This window comes from Pogona vitticeps, chromosome 1, assembly GCF_051106095.1.
Source record: "Pogona vitticeps strain Pit_001003342236 chromosome 1, PviZW2.1, whole genome shotgun sequence".
Lineage (NCBI taxonomy): Eukaryota > Metazoa > Chordata > Lepidosauria > Squamata > Agamidae > Pogona > Pogona vitticeps.
In genome coordinates, this window is record NC_135783.1 from 341,224,349 (window position 1) to 341,244,870 (window position 20,522).

Here is a 20,522-nt window from a genome sequence, read left to right on the forward strand (position 1 = left end):
TACAAACGGAGGCCCAAGGAATAAGCAAGCTTCCAGAGAAACAGTGTTAATCCTTTGAATCACCAAAGCATAGCATTGAAGCTCCATCACTAGGTTGCCGTCTTCTTCATTCATAGGCATCCTTCAGTCTCGAGAGACTATGGTATCATGCTCTGCATGGAGGACTTGGAACAGCGTCTAGTGTGGCTGAGAAGGCCAATTCGAGAGTGACCATCCCTTCCACACTGAGGATAAATACAATCTGTACCCCGTCTAGCTCCCTGATTTTAGGGAGCTGCAAACTGCATTGTATTTCACCTCTGTCTCCAGTCACACATTCAAATGTATATTTCAGCTGCAGCCCCAGCAAGAAAGATGTCTAGTAGGTAGCATCAAAGGATATGGGTACTTATGAAACAAGCATCTTCATCTAGCGAACTACAGTATACAGAAATCTGAGAATCATTCTGAAAACTAGAACAGGCTACTTGCTAACATGGGGGCACATTTACACTGTGCCCATACAAATCGGCACTAAAGTTATCATTGTTGCATGAGGTATGTGTGAAAAGGGGAAGTGAAAGAGTATTCATATTCTCTAAGGTCCAATTCATGTCACACTTTACCAGGAACTTCAAATACTAGAATCACCCACATATTTGCATAGTGCACACTTTGGTCATTAAAAAAAACCCCAGTAAAACAACATTTTAATGTGAAAGGCACTCTGATATCAAAAGGTGCCAAACCTAGTAACAAAGGAAAGCACACAAAATCAGTGGTATCATTGCTTGACTGCACTTTGAAAGCAAAGAACCTTAACAAATATGTGGTGATGAACCGAGTTCTGTGCAAATCCTTGAACTAGAATTTATCGCAAAGTTTTATTCTATTTGTTCAGGACCCAGATAAAGATCTTCTCTTTTCCCCTTCCGATGTCTGATTAAAACAGCTGAGCTAGAACAATTATGTCATTGCCTGTTACTACTTTTTCCAGTGCTTCTCTCTAAAGACAGTTGTGTTTTATGTTGAAATGTCACTGACATTGTATTTAATTGCCATTCTGCTTCTGATGTTTAGATTTTTTTCCCCTCCTTCAGTATACTGTACTAGGGATCATCAGGTCCAGTTTTGATCTGTCAAGGCCACCATCTGGAGATAACACAACACTTTAAAAAGCATCTTCTGTCGTGTCCTAGGAACCCACGAAGGCTTTCTGGGCCTGAAATTGGAACTGAAATTGGAAGAAATTGAAATTACTAATGAAAGTAAAGGGGTGTTGCCCCCCCACCCCGGGAATAATCCTACATTTATTCAGGACTCCTACTGCAAAGGCGTTCATGCGCTGCATGTGTGACCGTGATTAATCGCTAATAGCCCTCGCCAGTTTCCACCCTCTAAGCGAGCATAAGCTATTGACCCTCTCATACTGTACTCGTTTCCCTCACGGCTACCACAACGAATTATAATCAGGAAAAGAAAAAGGGGCCCAAACCGCGACTCCTCCCCTCACCCCTGCCAGAGCACCTTAGCAACAAGGGGAGGGAGGGAGGAGGGGAGGGAGCCGGAGCACGCGCGGCCGCGCCTGCGCGCTCTTCTTTCCCTCCCACCGCAGCCCCCGCAGCAGTTCGCCTCAGTGCAGGAGGTGGTCCCTTCCGGTTCATGTCGGAGCAGAGGAAGCCGGGCGGCCATCTTGGATCATCCGGGAGCGGCGGCAGCGGCGGCGGCGCTCTTCTTGCCGCTGGCTGAGGGAGCCCGCTTGCTGGCGGCGGCCTGTTCCAACACGGACACAGAGCGGGGGGGGGAGGGCTCTGTCCGACCTGTGTGGAAGAAGAGAGGGAGGGCTTTGCCCGGCCTGAGCCTGCCTTTTTGGGGGGGCGGAGGGGGTTAGAAGGGAGGCGGCGGCGGCGGCGGCGGCGGCAGGAATTGGGACTTCTGCTGGAGAAGAAGAGGAAGGAAGGAAGGAAGGAAGAAGAAGAGGAGGGGGGCGCGAGTAAAAACATGAGAGCCGCGGCCCGGTGAAGCTGGACTGGGGTTTGGGGAGAGCGGGGAAGAGAGGCGGAGACGCTTTATAGTTGGCCCATTGTTGCTTCCTCAGCGGAGTGCCCGAAAGAGGACGGTGGAGGCACCGAAATAGGGTGTTGTTTGGAGGGGGGCATTTCCTCCCTCAGTGGCCGCTTGGACTCTGTTGCTGCGCCCCTCCTTGCCTGCAACGCTCTCCGTCTTGGAAACGGCTGCTTAATTACCCCCCCTCCCCAATTTCCCTAATCCTAGCCCTGTTCTCTCTCACATACACACTTCTGTCCGCACCCCCCCAAGGTTTTTTTTTTTTGCACTCCATGAGAATACCTCTCTTCTTTAATCCGTCGCTGCCATCTTCTAAGGATTCTAATCTGTCTGTAGGATGATCCCTCAAGACTCTCAGAGGGATACAATGCTCCTTTATCAGACTGTAATATAGATGAGAAAGAGGGGTGGTGGTGGAGGAAATATCCTACATTTCACTCCCCACCCTCCCTTTTTCTTGATGGTGGCACTCCATAACCACTATCATGCAGTAAAATCACTCTTTTTTTGTAAATATATATATAAGTATTCAGGGGGAGGAGGGTGTTAGGTTTTTTTTTTAATTTTTATATAATATATAGTTGGATTTTGCCATCACAAACTGTGCTTCAGCACAAGTGAATGAAAATGTCCACTAGAACTCCATTGCCCACCGTGAATGAACGCGACACTGAAAATGTGAGTGCACTTCAGAATTGTTCATTGATACAATGTATGATTTTTCAGTAATTGAATGCTTTTTAAAATAACGGGTATTACAGTAAATTGTGGGTCTGCAGTGTAGTGCACTTTGTTTCCATTTACACGGTTTGTGTGCATGATAACACGGATTATTAGAGAGATGGTGGAGGATGTCTTGTGGTCTTTTTTCAGAAAATTTTGCCATTCTGTAAAAATGAACATTTGTATCTTGGGTGAAAGTAATCACATGCGAGCAAAGTTTGACAATTAAAAAATTAAAAATAGCTTGAGAATGCCTAGGATATGCTCAACCCTGATGTTCTTATTGTATGGCACCTGAATATCTCACAGGCTTTGTATGTTGGTAAAGAAGGTTATCAGCACAGAACTTCTTACTTTTGGTCTGCCTATAATATTCTTCTATTCCTATTTGCACTTAAGAAATCTCTCTCTCCCTATAAGCTCCTCACAGTTTGGTGATATATCTGTAGACCACAAGGGATAAGTGAACAACCAGCAGATGTTTTTGAATCTAAAATGTGTAAGTTATTAAGGATAGATCAAGTGTTAACATAGGAAAGAATGCATTTTTTTCTTTGACAAAGAATGAATTGATGACCTAGATAACATATATTTCAAGTTTGATTTGTATGTCTTTAATGCAGGCTCTGTGAAGGCAGGTGATTTGAATGTGCACCTTGGTTTTCTAGAAAGACGGGCCTTATTCCTTTTGAGATAATGTTTGCATGCTGGTTGCATTGATGTAGAGGATTATTGTCTTCTATTTGGGAAAGTGCCTGTTTGCTTTTTAGTACTCCAAAGCAGATTTGTCACATTAATAGGTGGGCATTACTTATTTCTGTGCAACTTGAATAGGAACTACTGAAATTCAAAGAACAGTTGGTTTGTTCTCAACGTCTCTTTGTATGGAACGACTGCTGCAGGACTTTTTCTGTCAAACAAATTGTTTAGAAAAGATATGTTTATTGACATTGAATTTAAGATACACTTCTTTTTGTATTGTTGATTTGACTACAGAGTATACAGTAACAGGCCCAGCAAGGAAGATAGACTTGAAGTCTTTGAATGAAATAAAAATAAACTAAACTGATTATTGTATATTTGTGGTCATTGTGATTCACTAAAGATGCTGGAGACAAGATTACACACAGAGGCATAGGTCACTCTTCTGATAGTATTTTAGCAAAATGCTGTTGGCTTTCTATTTTGGCAATTAGTTTGGCTGTGGCTGCTGTACTGACAATTGAATTTGAGGGCAACAGTCATGCTGATTGCATTTTTTTGCAAAATGTGACCGGAATGTCATTTTGACAGTTAGGATTTGGACTTGTCAGTGATTTGGCAAGTGAAGTACTGTAAAGTGAAGTAAAGAAGTGAGAGTAACCCTGTTCATCTGCCAAAATGTCGTTTTATGAAAGGACTACTTAATGAATTAGAATGCCAGAGGAAGACCTGCAGAAGTGGAAATATGACAGTGGAACAATTGTCTATGCTTTGTATTTATTGAAACGTGATATCAAATTTCTCTATTCTTTTTCTTAGCTCTTGATACAACTTATAAAACTATAGGTTATATATTGTCAGTGTGCAATTCAGTTGTAGGTACTTCAATAATAGAATCTGTGTGGATTCTGGACTTCCAGAATTATGTTTTAGAGAAAATATCCAAACTTGAACACTTCATTGTAAGTCACTGTCAGTTCTGAAGTTAATCAGTACAGTAGTTTAATCATGTGGCCACACATCAGATTTAGTGTCACTTGTATCAGCAAGCTCATAGAAATTAAGTATTTGGAGACTGCCCAGTTACAATTGTCCATGATCATTTGCAGTCTAAAGTGATGGAAGGTTAGTGGTTCTAGTTAAAAATGAAGCAAAATAGATATCTGTCATAGATAGGACACATGCATGTTAAGAAATTTGCCCAGCTTTGTTGTAAAAATATAAAATAAAATTAAAATAGTTTTAGATTAATTTTAGATTAATCATATAGATGGGTTTTTTGTTTGCTTTTATGTGTTGTTTTTTCTGGTTTGGTCATGTATGAATTTTCAAATTAAGCAGTACTAGATTGGTTAGTCACAGATTATGCACCCTGACAATGTTAGTGATAGTGTGAAGTATAATTTGGATTGTCAATTGCTCTTGACCATAAAAGAGCAAGATTGCAGGAGGAACTTTAACACAAAATTTACACATGTAACTAGATCTCTATAGAATTACATAAATACAGTATTTTTATTTTCTCTTTTATACTTCAGTTGAAATGATTCTTCCATTATAACTATGGTTAGTCTTGAAAGAGCAGAAAGAGGCATAAAGTGAAAAGAACCTTCATTGTTTCTGCATGTAGTGGTCATGGGAATACTTTAATTACATTTTAGGCTTAGAATCTTCTGATTTTTGATACCAGAAAAGAGAAACAATTGAGCAAGTGCTGAATTTCCAAGGTAGCATTCAGCACAATCTATTTGCAATAGCAGTGTTTGTCATAGTTTCATATAGGTTTCTTCAGAAATGTTGCATGAGCCTAATTCTTGTCTGTGCTTGAAGCTGAAACACATTAAGTAACTTTAAAGGGGAGGCAAATCCTACAAGTCAGTGCAGAAACCATTTTTTAAAATTGCTAGGCAGTGATAGTTTCCAAAAACAAATTAAGGTTTACAAACTTCAGATGACCAAGGGCAATCTTGGTCCTTTAAGACAGAGCACTGGTTCTCATTTGTGAGTTTTGACTATTTATAGCTGCTTCAGTGTATTTTGTGAGCTTGAACCTCTGCTTATTCTCTAGCCCAGCTTGTGGTCTGATATGCTTTGTACTCCAACTGTAATACTTCATATATTTACACTTCTACTGTTACGTGAGAAGAACTTACAGAACAGCTCTCCTTTTGGGGGTTAATCACACTTCTTCAGTAAGCAGAACTTGTCAAATACAGGAAAAATATGTTGCATGGCCTTTACTGCATACAGAATACAGTACGAGGATATCCATGTCTTGGCAAGTGGCTCTGCATTATGTGCATTGAGTAATGTTCAGTGACTTGATCACACACACTTGTTCTAAATTGCAGGTAGAGTCTCCCACCTCATATCTCATTCTTACGATCAAATAGTCAGCATATTTTTCAAGATTGTTTAGTAGGTGTCTAATGCAATACATTTGCTGTATACAGCTTCAGTGAGTGGTGGGCTTCATAGTGAATGCCACTGATACAGCAATTAATCATTGAGACTACTGCATTGCTTTTGCCAAGAGGCCCATTTGTATGAATAATTTTTTTAGTGACAGGGGGTTGATCATGATGCATAGTGTATGTGCTGCAATACCAGGCACCATGATTCTTTTCACACTGCATTCTTGTGCATTTCTAAAATCAGAAGTAAGGTCAGTTGCATTCAGTGGGCTTTCTTCCAAGTAAGTGTGCACAGGATTGCTCTGTCAGTCATATATTCTGGATTGGAATGAGGATCCAATCAAGGTCAGTAATATCTGGTTAGAAAAAAACTCTCACTTTGCAGAATATCTGCATGTGAATGTGGTTGTTCATATTTCACAGCCCTTGGTTAAGGATGTCCTTGGTTATTTGAAGAAATAAGTAGGGTTGTATCGTATATCCCTTTAGCTTAGAGTTTGACCTTTAAAGTACTCAATTCTTGAAACTCCTATTATAAGAAGATCCTGGGGAGCTAATCTTTTGGGCAATATAGTCACTCAGTTTAAAACTGTGTTTATTTTATTATGGACTAGAAATAAAAATAAATGGTTGCCTAACATTCAAAGAATTTTGACCATTGTGTGTGTCCTTCAGGCTTCATACATAATTAGTAACAATGGCTATATGGGAATTGGACTTAGTTGGCAATTTTATTGATGATTCAGGCTTCACTATATCTTGCTCTTTAGTTGCTATATTTATACTTAAGTGCTGATGTCAGTAAGAACTTGTTTTGATCAGTGAACAAAGTCAGTGTGACTTCCACAATATAGTAAATGTCAGAGGTATTTTTTTAAAAAAATCAGTCAGTGTCTGTGAAATATGATATAATCTTAGTTATAGCTGAATAATTCTTCATACTAAAGATTACATTTCTCCCTTGTCTCTGATGGGATACACCTTTCATTCTTTATTTTGTCATAATTGACACCCCTCTTAGCTAAATATCCATGCATGTAATACAGTTTAGGTTCTTCTATATCACAGCTTAATTTTGGTATCAAAGCTAACATCCATGACTAACAGCAACAATTACAACTTTTCTTTTGCAAAATAATAGTATTACACCATAGGTATGACTCAAATAAATTATTATGATGGTTGATTTAGCAAAGCATAAGCTAAGTACAAATGTGACCATTCATTTGAGTGCTATACTAGTCTTTGGGCCTTAGAGATACTTAATATCCTTTGTCTGCCAGGGTTTAACAGTCTGTTCCCATTGCTGGCTCCTTGGCATGATGGTGGCCAGCTTTGTCACTCTTCCCCAGTCTGCAGGTTGGCTGTAGATTCGATTCTATATTTGGAATACTTGTGCTTGCCTTTGACCTACATGGTTAAACCTGTATGAGACGTATAGTTACACCAACATTATAGGAGGACAAATTCTATTCATCAGATATGTACTGATTCAGTGGACTGTGCACCTTAGTCCAAGGGTAAACGATGTATGGTCCTCCAAGTGATATTGTTGGACTGTAACACCAATCAGCCATGCCTACTGGCTTTGCTGGGTATTGCCCATATGAGTTATTGGCCAGCAGCTCACATGGGTATGTTGGGGGCATGTTCCCACCTTAGTTCTGCGGGTCAGCATTGCTGGCTTTTTTTTAACTCTCTTGGAATCTTGTTCTTTTTGTAGTATTTCAATTTCACCCCAGTTACCTCAAACTTTTAATTTGTTTGGGTGCCGCCGCCTCCTTAATGTGGAGGAAAATTAGGATATGTGTCCAGATGATGAGCTATTTGTGGTAAAGATTATACTTGCTTTGCCATTATCTTTTTAAACTGATTATTGTTTGGCAAGTATGACCTGGTTAAACAGACCAATCAGTTTAACCGTCTTAGGAGCTGCATAATTGGGTGGGAGAAGTATCTAGCCCAGAGAACATTGGGATTGTACAGTAAAATCTTTTTTTAAATTGTAGTGTGCCTTCTGGCTGACTGTTTTGGTTGTTCCATTACCTAGCCCTAATTTTTTTAAAAATTGCATTCCTTTATTTTCACATTAAAATGGACTTCTGTAACCCAAGTTGCATATCTGTCTAGAACAAGTTCCCTGGATTCTATTTTTAGAGACTGTTTTATGTACAAAGGGACACTTGTCCTCATCCCCAAGTTACAACAGCATATGAGAGAGAGCAAATAATGGAGGTTATTAGCAGAAACAGGTGGCTTAATACATATAGAAGGGCAAAGGTGCCAGTGATCTGAACTGATTACTGGCAAAGATGTAATGAGAAGGTACAAAAAGTGGATCACAGTCAAACATTAAGAAGACAAAACTATAGAAACTATATCAGTTTAGCGAGAACAGTGCACATTTTCTAGAATTTTGGTTCAATCATTAATCAAAACGGAGGCTATAACAACATATCAGAACAAAATTGAGACTTGGAAAGACAGCCATGAAAGAACTAGAAAAGATCTTTAGGAGAAAGTATGTATCACTGATGTCCAAGGAAAGATCATTTGGACTGTGGTATTCCTGATTACCATGAATAGATGTTGCAGTTGGAGAGTGAAGAAAGCTGAGAGGGAAAAAATTGATTCATTTGAAAAGAGGTATTGCAGGAGAGATTTTCATGGACCTCTGAAAAGACAAATGAACTAGTTTCAGATCAGAGCAAGTCTGAATTTTCACTAGAAGTTAAAATGATTGAATTGTAGTTATACTTTGGGCATATCATCAGAAGGCTAGACTCATTGGAAAAATTGAAGGCAGTAGGAAAGAGGAAGAGACAAATAACAGTAACATGGTCACATGATACTGGTACACTGATTTATAAAAATGGAGATCTTAGTTCAGAGATCAAAGTGACCTCAGCTTCTATAGATTAAAGAGGTTAAAAGATAGATTGAGGCCTACGTACAGTATACAGTACTTCTTCCTTCAATAACAGTGGAGTTAGGGGTGCCAGACTTCCATGCAGTTCAAAATACATGTATAACTCTTACGCACCCAGAAATGCACCTAAAGCCTCTATCAGAGGGCAGAAATGGAGGCGCGACCTCTCCTCCTCCCCCTCCTAACAGAGCAGCATTCCACTGTGCCAGGAGAAGTAGCCATCTGGACTGCCAGATCTGATGGGCTGCTGCTAACAGTGCCAACAATAGGGGTCTTGGTAAGTCCAAGTTCTGTCTTTCTCAGGACACTTCCTGGAGACAATTAGCACAGTATTTACTGAAATATTTATAAAAGCAAAGCAAAGCGTGCTGCTTATATACCGCCCCACAGCACTTCAAGCACTCTCTGGGTGGTTTACAAGTTAATTATCCAGGCTACACATTAACCCCCCAGAGAACTGGGTACTCATTTTACCGACCTCAGAAGGATAGAAGGCTGAGCCGGCTACCTGGGATTGAACCCTGGGTCGTGAGCACAGTTTTAGCTGTAGTACAGCAGTTTAACCACTGTGCCATTGAAAAAAGTGTATAAGCACGCCATGCTGCTCAAATTAGTGCAATTCAAGGGGAAGTGTGTAGATCAAAGGTCCCCAACCCCCGGTCCGCGACCTGGCAGTGGTCCGTGGCCTATCCAGGACCAGGCTGCAGACATAGATCTCCCCCCCCGGGTGCATTCCCCCCGCATGCGCGCAAGTGTTTGGCCCCTGTGTGCAAGCATCCCCTCCATGAGCGTGATATGCACATGTGTGCAAGCTCTCCCACCCGCCAGTGGACACACCACGCCCCCCCAACCGCTCTGTGGTTGGGAAAAGGTTGGGGACCACTGTGATTTACAGTAATCCATCAGTAGTATCTACTCCCAGTTCTTTAGTACTACAGTACTAACATAAAAAGTGCCTTTTCTTCTTCTTCTGTGAGATGATTAGAATCTTTGAAGTACAAAACTGTAGAAGTTTTGGTGAGAGCAGATCCAACGATAAGTAAAGCATTGAGGGAGAAATACAGTATCTCTCATCCCTTGCCCAGCCTTGGAGGAGAGATGAATACTGGCAACAGCAAGATTCTAACTTGAACTTCCAGCATTATCTTCTTAAAGTGATGCATTTTACTCATCATTAGGTTCTAGTGCTAAAACTACCCATAGCCTTTCCACCTGTTTTGAAAGGGAATCAGTTTTAGAGATTATTCTTGGATTACAGTGGACCCTCTACTTATGGAATTAAACCGTATTGGAACAGTGGCTGCAGGTCGAAAAGTCTGTAGGTCGAGTCTCCATTGACCTACAATGCATTGAAAACCGATTAATCCCGTAACCAGCCGTTTTTGTTCCATTTTTGTTCCATTTTGGTTTTTTTCTGGTCTGTAGGTCAAGTCTCTGGCTGTAATTCGAACCTAAATTTTGCAGCCAGAGAAGTCTGTAATTCGAAAAGTCTGTAAGTCGAGCCGTCTGTAAGTCGAGGGTCCACTGTATTTGTTTTATTTCTTGCCTAATCTAACACCCACCCACCCAAAAAAGGCTGCTTGAAAATACAGTATATAGTCTTGACAGATTCCAATGATCAGAACTGTGGTCACTTGTGCTCTGTCTGTTTGCAAACTCTCACTAGCCATAAGTTAAAGTGTTTCGATGTAATAGAAGCAAGGGGAGAGGTGGTGAATGATAGGAGACAGAATATGAGTCAACATGGCAAAGCTCTGAGGACAAAAGTGGCTAGAAAGAAAGAATATAGATAGTGACAAGAAAAGACAGCTGATAGAGGTTGGAAATACAGTATGTGGGATATTTTTTTATTTGTTCATTACATTTATACCCTGCCTTTCCACTAAAAAACTAACACAGAGGGTGGTTTGCAAATGTCTTAAAATAATAAAAACAGATAAAACTAATTTTAACAAGAAACAGAAATCAAGTAATCTAGCCCTATTGTAAAAACATTAAACTAACTAAATACATTAAAACCATTAAATCATAAAAACACAGCAGGTTAAAATCATGTGCCAGTCTAAAAAGATATCTTTTTATTCAGTTCTCAAAATTGACTAGAGTAAAAAGAGATTGTAACTTTGAAGAGAGTGCATTCCACTGACTACATATATGTAAATTTCCAGACAGGGAACATTAGGCATCAGATTTAAAAGGCCTAGGATTTTACCTGGCTTGATGTGTTTTTTCTAATAACTAGAAACTATTTCTTTATATCACTAGCATACAAGCTTACTGGGATATGAGGTGATGAGTAGACAGCTTGTAGTGACAAGTCTGTGTTGCCTTCTGCATCATGTCTGAAACAGTAAAGTTGGTTTCCTTCAGGATTATGCCTTGCAAGCTTTCTTCTGCAATCTGAAATTCGGAATGATAATAGAAGATGCCTCAAATCTACAAATTTTCACTGGCTATCATTGCACTTGTGATAAGTTTGGACTTCTAAAAGTTTATTCATTTTATAGTCTTTTTCTTTTTATGAAAGCTTAGAGAAGCTGTTTCATTTGCTTACTAACTTATCTATACTGGAGAGGAAAAATAAGCTGTGTAACATTTAGCTATCTTCTTTATTGAAAGTAGATGTTTTATACAGTTGAGCTACTTCCCTGTATCCAAACCATAACCCTGAATGATTAATGACCAAAACATTACTCCCATGCAAGTTGATGATGACATCATCAGAGGGCTTTTGTCACTTCTTAAAATTTTTCTGTACCATCTACCCACCCACCCACCTCACCCCCGATCCTAAAGCTTCCTTGGGATCCTTTTTGATTTAGGAATGCCTTTGGGAGTCTCAGACTATGGAGAAATCTTTAATATCCAAAAATTGGTACTGATGGTTCAGACAACAGGTTCAAGACTGTGGGCAGTGACTTTCAGGCATTAAAGGCTTCCCCCTCATAGAGTCTTGGGATATGGTGTGAATATGGAATAGAGAACTTTTAATGAATGATAAAAACCACTGACTGATGACATCATCAACATGCATGGTGTAAGATCATTTATACAAGAGAATTTTGGCCATTGTTTACTTGTCAGCATTATTGTACCCTGTTTCCCCTGAAATAAGCCGTAACCAGAAAATAAGCCCTAGTATGATTTTTCAGGATGCTCGTAATATAAGCCCTACCCCCAAAATAAGCCCCAGTTAAGTGAAACTCTGCCCTCCACCACTGTGCAGCAACCAGAATAAGATGACATGACTATATTTGAATAAACGTAGTTTGTTGTACATGAAAAAAATAAAACATCCCTTGAAAATAAGCTTTAATGTGTTTTTGGAGAAAGAATTAGTATAAATCCCTTTCTTATTTTCGAGAAAACAGGGTCGGATTGTATAAGAAAATGCTGTAACAGAATTGTAGGCTTTGAAATGAAAATAAATGTATTGTAACAAGGTAAATTAGGAAGATATCTTAAAATTAAATTTTGTTCATTCTCAAATGCTAGTCTGCAAATTGATATCTATATTTGAAAATGTAAAAAAATGCTTAAAGCAGAGTGATTGAATCTGGATAGTAGCTGAAGAAAATGAAAGAGTTAGTCAGCTTTCACACGACTGTCTGTTTTTATTTTGATTTAATGAGCCAACCACCAATTCCAATGTTTGCTCGCTTGGGCACTATTGAGAGGAAATGCTTGGGCTGCTTCCAGAAACTTCCTTTTCAGTGCTTTGTCTCCAAATGAAATGAATTAAAGCATGCTGCTTAATAGAAGTTACCCCAAAACAGAAATAATGTCTGGTGGTATTTCTGGTTAGTTCATTTTTCTGGAGATGCCACCTTTTATTGACCTATGAGGAAAACCAACGTCATGGCAGATTCCTAGTTGAACAATTGTCCTAGATGTACTACAGACATTGCGCTTGTAGTTAGTGAAACAGCGTCATTGTGGCTGTCAAATCACAGTTTAGAAGTGTGGGCTCGTTATGTCTGTCCAGAACGACCAAAGTACCGTTATATATTGCTTTTAAATATAATTATGTAGTGGAGTAAAAATCTGCTTGAGTTTTGGGATCTGGAGATGAAAGTTGTATGTTCCAGTATTGTAGATTCTCACATCTAGAGAAAGTTTAAGATAGTGTGTTGCATGTCCTGCTCAGCTTAAATATATTGGTAGCGTTTGTGAAGTGTTTCATGATACTTACATGCATTATTTTCTTGCAGAATAGAAGACAAGTTCAATAAATGTTTTTCTAAATGTGTACTGAATATCCTAATTAGGTGATTAGGATGGGTTTTTCTTTCTTCAGTGAGTATAAAATATTGTATCAGGTTTTCTGCCTTCCTATACTCCCTATATATGTAGAATAGGCGGTCATGACTCATGAGTCTTGCAAGTTGATAGATACTGTTTTTCTTAATTTGTTGCTAACCTGTTACTGCAATAACCCTGCTTACAGCAACTAAAAGCAAATGCAAGTATTTCTCTTAAGAAAATTCCAGTGCTACTTTGCTCAGGTTTTTATTTTCATTTATCTTTTCTCTTCTTCCTTTGCTCTCACCATGCTTATTAATCAAAAAGGAGGCTGGAACATCAGTAGGGGAAAGCTTTTCTGAAAAGGTGGGTTTTCAAATTCAGTTGAAGAGTAAACTTATTTCTATCTTTTGTCTTTCTGACTTTATTCCTGTTTCTTCTGGATATAAGATCATATTCCATTACTGATTAAAAAAAAAAGCTTGTAGAATCACTAACTCTTTTCATGAGAATTTTGTACATGTCAGTTTTTAAAAACTAAAATACAGTGACTTTATTACAAACTAATCCTTCTTGCTTTCTCAGGATTTCTTCTCACAATCAGAGTTTATCAGCATTTATGTTTGCTATGTTCTTCTTATAAACTGCTGACCTCTCTATGCCTGCATACTCTTGACTGAGATTCTGGATATATTTTCCAAGAGGAAGGTTTTGAGCAGACATAAACAAAAGCTTGACAGCTTCATCTTATTTATAATTTTGGCATGGGATCTTTTTTTGCCCTTTCGCCATCTTGTTCCCTAATTTTTGATCCGAGCACTGCAGAGATGGCCAAGTTATTTTGGTACTTGTAGCATAAACCCATATGGAATGCACACACTGACCTCATGAGTAACTTTCAATGCTAAATAAAACATTTAACTTTTTGGTCTCTTTTAATAGTACTCTGAAATCTCTAGTCTGAGAAGCAAAGGCAAGGCTGTGTCAGCTGCTTGGTGGCTGGAAACAAAGTGCATAAAATAAATGATGCTGGTGATGATAATGTATTTTTAAAATGAAATTGTATCTTAAAATTTTTGAATTGGATTTTTTAAATTGTGAAGATGCTTTGTTTTCTTTAAAAAATCCTCAGTGGTGACAGCTTTCATTAGTGAATGGTGGTTATAAATATTGTATTATTAAAATCTCCTTTAAAAAGGGTTTGTAAATGGGGCTGACCAGTTCCTGGATTGAGACTTTGTGAAATCCCATAGGCTCCTATATAGTGTAATTGAATAGAGCATTAATGGAGGTGGACATTATTGTAGGCCCATAGTTGCTTTGGGCAAGGGTATTGGGGCAAATATATATTGTGAAAAATAGATATTATGGTTATAACAAACAGGAGTGCACTGCTGGTGAGATTAAAAAATCACATTATTAAATCAAATCTTTCTGAGTAGTGATCATTCTAAATTGTGATTTAAATCAAATTTCACCTGGTTGAAGGCCTTGTAGTACTTGGGTAGCAAATGGTGTATTCTCTTTGTGCAATGACATGCCAGTAGTTCTTGCTTCTCTCCAATCTTGTAATCCATTTACTTCAATCTTTTCTGCTGAAAGGTGGAGAACACAGTGGTAAATTTGAACCATTGAATGAAGACTGGGGATTATATTGTCCTTTTTCAGCTGAGACTCAATTTTTGACAATAATGGATTAAAGAACTACCCATCACTAGAGATAGGAATATTTGCATTCGTATACGAATATCCCCACCACAATTGCAGATAACAAGGGTCCAGCCCCCTGGGGCCAGACTGACCACCTGTCTGCCACTGCTGTGGGCTTTGCGATCCCTTCGTATCACTCCAGAGCTTGCGATGGATTAGCCACTCCTGGCAGAAGGTGGGATGATGAGCCTCTCTGCCAGGTCGAAGAGTGGTTAATTCAACCTTTGTAGGGATACACTTGCTATATAAGGGCCCACCAGTTTGTAAAGTGATACAGTGGTGCCTCGCTTAATGAGGATAATGCGTTCCAGCGAAATCACTGTAGAGCGAAATCCTCGTTAAGCGAAAATTAAAAAACCCATTGAAATGCATTGAAAACCAGTTCAGTGCATTCCAGTGGGCTGAAAACTCACCGTCCAGCGAAGATCCTCCATAGGTGTGGCCATTTTCGGTGCCTGTATAGTGAAGGATCCGTCCAAAAACACAGCAAGGAGCCATTTTACACAGTGGGCGGCCATTTTGAAGCCGCTGATCAGCTGTTTTAAAATCATCATAATGCAAAGAATCGGTTCCCGAAGCAGGGAAACGATTGTCGCAAAGTGGATTTTGCCTATTAAAACATTGCTTTGTGACCGCAAAAGCGATTGCAAAACAGTCATCGTGTAGCAGTTTCATCGTTTAACAAAGCAATCGTTAAGCAAGGCACCACTGTATATGAAATTATGCATGAAGGGGAAGGAAACACAGGGCAGATGCAGTAGCATCTGGATACCGTTTGTACAGTAAAATCATGACTGATATCCTGTTGGTTGGTTACCTTGGTGTAAGTGCAGTGGTGTAAACCACAATGGCAAATTGTTACAAGCAATTTGTTTCCCTTATCCAGCACTAATTCATGCAGTTGAGATACAGTGAGGGATATTTTATCTAAGACAGACAGACAGACAGTGACTTGTTAACTAGCAACAGTTTACTGCTTTGTTTTTCAGCATTGCATTTCTGCTATTGTAACCAATAGGATTCTGGCCATAGAGAAGAAAGGAAAATAGAAAGGGTAGAATATGGAGAGAGATTAGAAAATAAGATCATAAAACTAGATAATGAAAGGAGCCTCATGGTGCAGTAGTTAAACTGCTGTATTGGAGCCAAAACTGTGCTCATGACCTGGGGTTCAATCCCAAGTAGCCGGCTCATGGTTGACTCAGACTTTCCCTCCTTCCAAGGTCAGCAAAATGAGCACCCAGCTCACTGGGTGGAGGGTGCAATGGGTAGCATGCATAATTAACTTGTAAACCTCCAAGAGAATGCTTTAAGCACTATGGGGCAGAATATAAGCAGCAGCATGCTTTGCCTTTTTTTTATTTTTGTATATTTTTTTTGCTAATACTGGCTGAAATCCTGTTGTGCATTCTGTAGATGCACCGCAAAACTAAGAAACCAGATCTGAAACTCATAGCATGGCAGAAATGCTGTTCACAAAGTATTTCCACATGAGTGCTATGCAGTGGTGGTGATGGGGATCATTACATATTATGCATTACATAATCCTCATTGCCTGGGTAATGCTTGGCGCCTTTACAGTGATGTAACTTTACATGATGAAGAGGATTTGTCTACAACTCCTTTGTGTGCTACTGTAGCTTAGCAAATTTTGCATTGATCCTGTCACTTCATGTCATTCAAATATGTCAGACTTGAGACAATATCTTTTTATGCACAATATAATTTATGCATGTACTCAGTGTGAAGAGCCAGTATGAGGTACAGTGGTGCCTCGCTTAACAACGATAATCCGTTCCAGGAAAATGGCTGTTAAGAGAAAACATCGTAAAGCAAAATTTAAAAACCCATTGAAACGCATTGAAACCCGTTCAATGCGTTCCAGTGGGCTGAAAACACACCGTCCAGCAAAGATCCTCTATAGGGGTGGCCATTTTCGAGTGCCTGTATAGCAAAAAATGGCTCCTAAAAACAGCGGGGGGGGGGCATTTTGTACACCCAGTGGCCATTTTGAAACCCGAGGATCAGCTGTTTTTAGATCGTCGTAATGCGAAAATCGGTTTCCGAGGCAGGGAACCGATCATCGTGAAGCAGATTTTTCCCATTTAGACCATCGTTTTGTGATCACTTTTGTGATCGCAAAAGCCTAATCATCAAGAGATTTCCTCATAAGCGAGGCAATCGTTAAGCGAGGCACCACTGTAGTAGCTAGAGTGTCAGAATGGGACTTAGGAGACCCAGAGTCAAATTTTTACTTGGCCATAGAAATGCACTGAGCACTGGGCCATTGCAATGATAAGCCCCATGTTGAACATCTCATATACGGCATCTTAGAGAATTCTTTTATAGTCTCTGTGAACCAGCTGGGTGGGGCTATGCTCTGAGGTACCGCAAAGCATTAGAGATATTGTAGTTTTCTGAGGTGCCCTGTAATGGACAGGGAGACTAATGTTTTGCAGTGTCACAGAGTTCAGCGCATTTCTCCTTAGCCCTCAGCCAATTCCTTCTTTCTCAGACAGCCTTGGATTCAGAAATCGAGAGATCTTTTATCATTTATGCAGCAGCTATAAGTTATATCAGACATCTGAGAGGGCTTTTTGTGGAGCGAACACGCTTAGAATTCTGGCCAGTACAGATAAAAATCAGTGTTTAATTTTAAAAATATAATTGCTATAAATCACTATGTAAATATTAAAATGATCAAATCTGATTTTTTTAAAATTTTAAATCATGATTTAAATCAATTTAATATAAATCAAGTCTACCCTGATTCTGGTTGAGGCAGTTCCAGCACACTTCTGGGTGCTGTAGTCCAAATATTTGCAAAATCCCATCTCGAATAAACACAATAAATTGGAACCATGTAATGTATTCTCGAAGACTTTCATGGCTGGGATCTGATGGTTGTTGTGGGTTTTTTGGGCTCTGGCCATGTTCTGAAGGTTGTTCTTCCTGACGTTTTGCCAGTCTCTGTGGCTGGCATCTTCAAAGGACCTCTGAACTTGATGAGATGTGACAATAAATTTACCTAGCAGATGCTGCTAGGTTATTTGAAATGTTACAAGGAAAATTTCAGCTTCAAGAGAAGTCTTTCCTTATCTGTGCAACAGATCTCATGCTTAGAAGAAGATAGATTACATTTCTCTCACACTCAGGGCAGTATTTTTAATAGATCTTAATTACGTTGTATTTCTAGTTGGCAATTTCAGTGGGTATTTGGGACATGATTCCTCAAGCACTCAACAGAAATTGAAACTTTTTGGTTACCTTGATAGCTGTTATTTGTTCATAATTAATACCATCACATAGTAGAAACTACTGCAAAAGATTTGGGTTGTAATCTATTTATTCCAAGCCTTAAAAGTGTCCCAGAAGGTGGCGATTTCATCGTCGCTAGCCCCGCAGGGGGCAGGGGGAGCCTCAGAAGGGTCCTGGAACGCACCCTAGGAACCTTTGGAGGCTACCCCTGCCCCCCCGTGGGGCCAGCAGGGGCAAAATTGCCATCTTGTGGGATCCTTCTGAAGCTTCCCAAGCCTCAGAAGGATCCTGGAAGCTGGTGATTTTGGCCCTGTTGGGGGGGAGCCTCTGAAGGGTCCTGGAACACACTCTTGGACCCCTTGGAGGCTTTCCCCACCCTCACCCCCGCTGGCCCAGTAGGCCAAAATTCCCAGATTAATTTTTTCCTGTTTTCTTCCCCTAAAAATTTGGTGCGTCTTATGGAGAGAAAAATACGGTAGATGTCTTTTTATAAGATAACTGCATTACAGCTGAATTCTCTAGTTACTTGAATCATAACCAATTACTTGACATAACCAATTTTTAAATCTTCCTCTTACTTGCCTTCATTCATATATGCAAAAATACATAATTTGAAAGTTCCAGCCAGTATATGTTTTGCAAAAATATAGTTTATTCTATATATTTACACCTTCCATGTTCAAACAGAGCAAGGGCACCTGATGAGCATTTCCGTTGTCTTGCATTTCTGACTTTTTATTATTACATGCTTAGAGGCATTAAACACTGTTCATCTTTAGATACACAATTTTCTGTATAGAATTTAATAGCGATAAGTGTGAAACAGGAAGAATTAAGCTTTCGTGATCATTGTAGTTTTTATAATTCCATACTTGTTTAAATTTAATCAATTTAACTTTTGATATCACTTGGTTTACAGTCTACATTATTACATTTCAGTATGATTTGGTATATATGTTATTGTATTTATTCTTTTACCTAAAACAATACTTGCAACAGTACAAAGTTATGTAGGGATAGAGAGCTGATCTGTGATTTTCTGTGCATAATACAGGAGCATTGTCATTGCTTTCATTTTATTTAAAACTGATGCCTGCATTTCATTAGTTTTGATACTTGATTTCTATTGATGTTGAAATATTCAGAAATTGTAGGAAACCTTCTCCTTCTCATAAACAGAGCTCATGTAAATGTTAGTTACATTTTAAGAAATATATTTTAAGCAGACTTGGTGAAAGGCTTACCTGAAAGAAAAACAAAGTCTTTGTGCCACTTTATTATTTCGTACACCTCTGTCAACATATGTTTTACATAGTAAAGAAAACAAGAAGGGATAGTCTTTTTCCAAGGAAACTGCAGGCTAAATTTTGGTAATTGGGGTACAGAATGGAAGAAGGAGGCAAGAATAGTATTATAAAAAGAAACAGGAAAAATGGAAATCCAAGGGCAGTGGACTGAATGTGGAGAAATGGAATTACAGATATTTGAATATGTGGAACTTCCAGAGGAATAGACTTACTAAATCTCCATTAATTCAGTGGTCCTCCTATAGGGCAACTTACTATGCTAAATAGCAGGACTTCAGACATTGTTTGAAATAATGTTTTTGCTCTGTCTCCTAATCTGCTCTCCCATTAAATTTAATTTGATACACAAGTTCTAGTTTGCTGAACAATAATCTTAAAATTGTGTGTTTCTTCGTTGCAGCACACCTCTCATGGTGAAGGTCGGCAGGAAGTTACCTCTCGAACTAACCGCTCTGGAGCCCGCTGTAGGAATTCTATAGCTTCCTGTGCAGATGAGCAACCCCATATTGGGAACTACCGACTTCTTAAAACAATTGGAAAGGGGAATTTTGCAAAAGTGAAATTGGCCAGACACATTCTTACTGGCAGAGAGGTAAAGCTGTTATATTTATATAGGAAACATAAAATGTCTTTAAATGTTTATGCATTGAATGAATAGCAGGTTACTTCTATTTTGGCAAGATGCAAACACATAGCAGAATTGGATTCTTCATCATGTAGAAATAGGCAACTTCTGTGGGTTCAGAGACCATTTTTTATTCTTTGGAATGTAAATAAGTCTTTTACTGTCTAAGGTTAGTAGGTAAAATAATGTATAAAAGCAAATTGGCTTCCAGGAGGTCACTTGGGGGCAAAGTATGCAATTTTGATGTACTTTTATCTCTAGGCATTGGTATGTAGGGAGTCCTTAGGGCAGCCCGGGAATGGTTCATGTGACTTGTAGCCATACTTGAAAGTTAATAATTTTAATTAATAGCAAATGGTAGTCTTAGCTTTTGTGAATGTGCCTCATTCCCATTTAAAGCTGAGTTAGTGGATGTCATCACATGTTGTAGTATCTAATTCCTTTATGTGACAAAGTACATGGGAATATACTTTTGTCCTAATTTTCATGTGATATATATATATATAGCCTCTTTGCATGGGCTTGTATTCTAGCAGTAAAAGAGAAAGCAAAAAGCTTCATTTAGC

General features: G+C 39.1%; 1 protein-coding gene across 7 annotated transcripts in view; it reads left to right on the plus strand.

The window, feature by feature from the left end:
• The first annotated feature begins 1,701 nt into the window (after nt 1-1,701).
• MARK3 (microtubule affinity regulating kinase 3) overlaps nt 1,702-20,522 on the plus strand; it is a 73,776-nt gene continuing 54,955 nt past the window's right edge. For 5 of the 7 annotated variants that reach the window (XM_078383812.1, XM_020808963.3, XM_020808966.3 and 2 more), the window contains exons 1-3: nt 1,702-2,724; nt 13,384-13,422; nt 19,732-19,923. In XM_078383812.1, the coding sequence (XP_078239938.1) occupies nt 2,668-2,724; nt 13,384-13,422; nt 19,732-19,923 (288 nt within the window). In that variant the 5' untranslated portion in view covers nt 1,702-2,667. The remainder of the gene's footprint in view (nt 2,725-13,383; nt 13,423-19,731; nt 19,924-20,522) is intronic. The other 2 variants (XM_020808965.3, XM_078383811.1) reach the window with 1 other exon arrangement.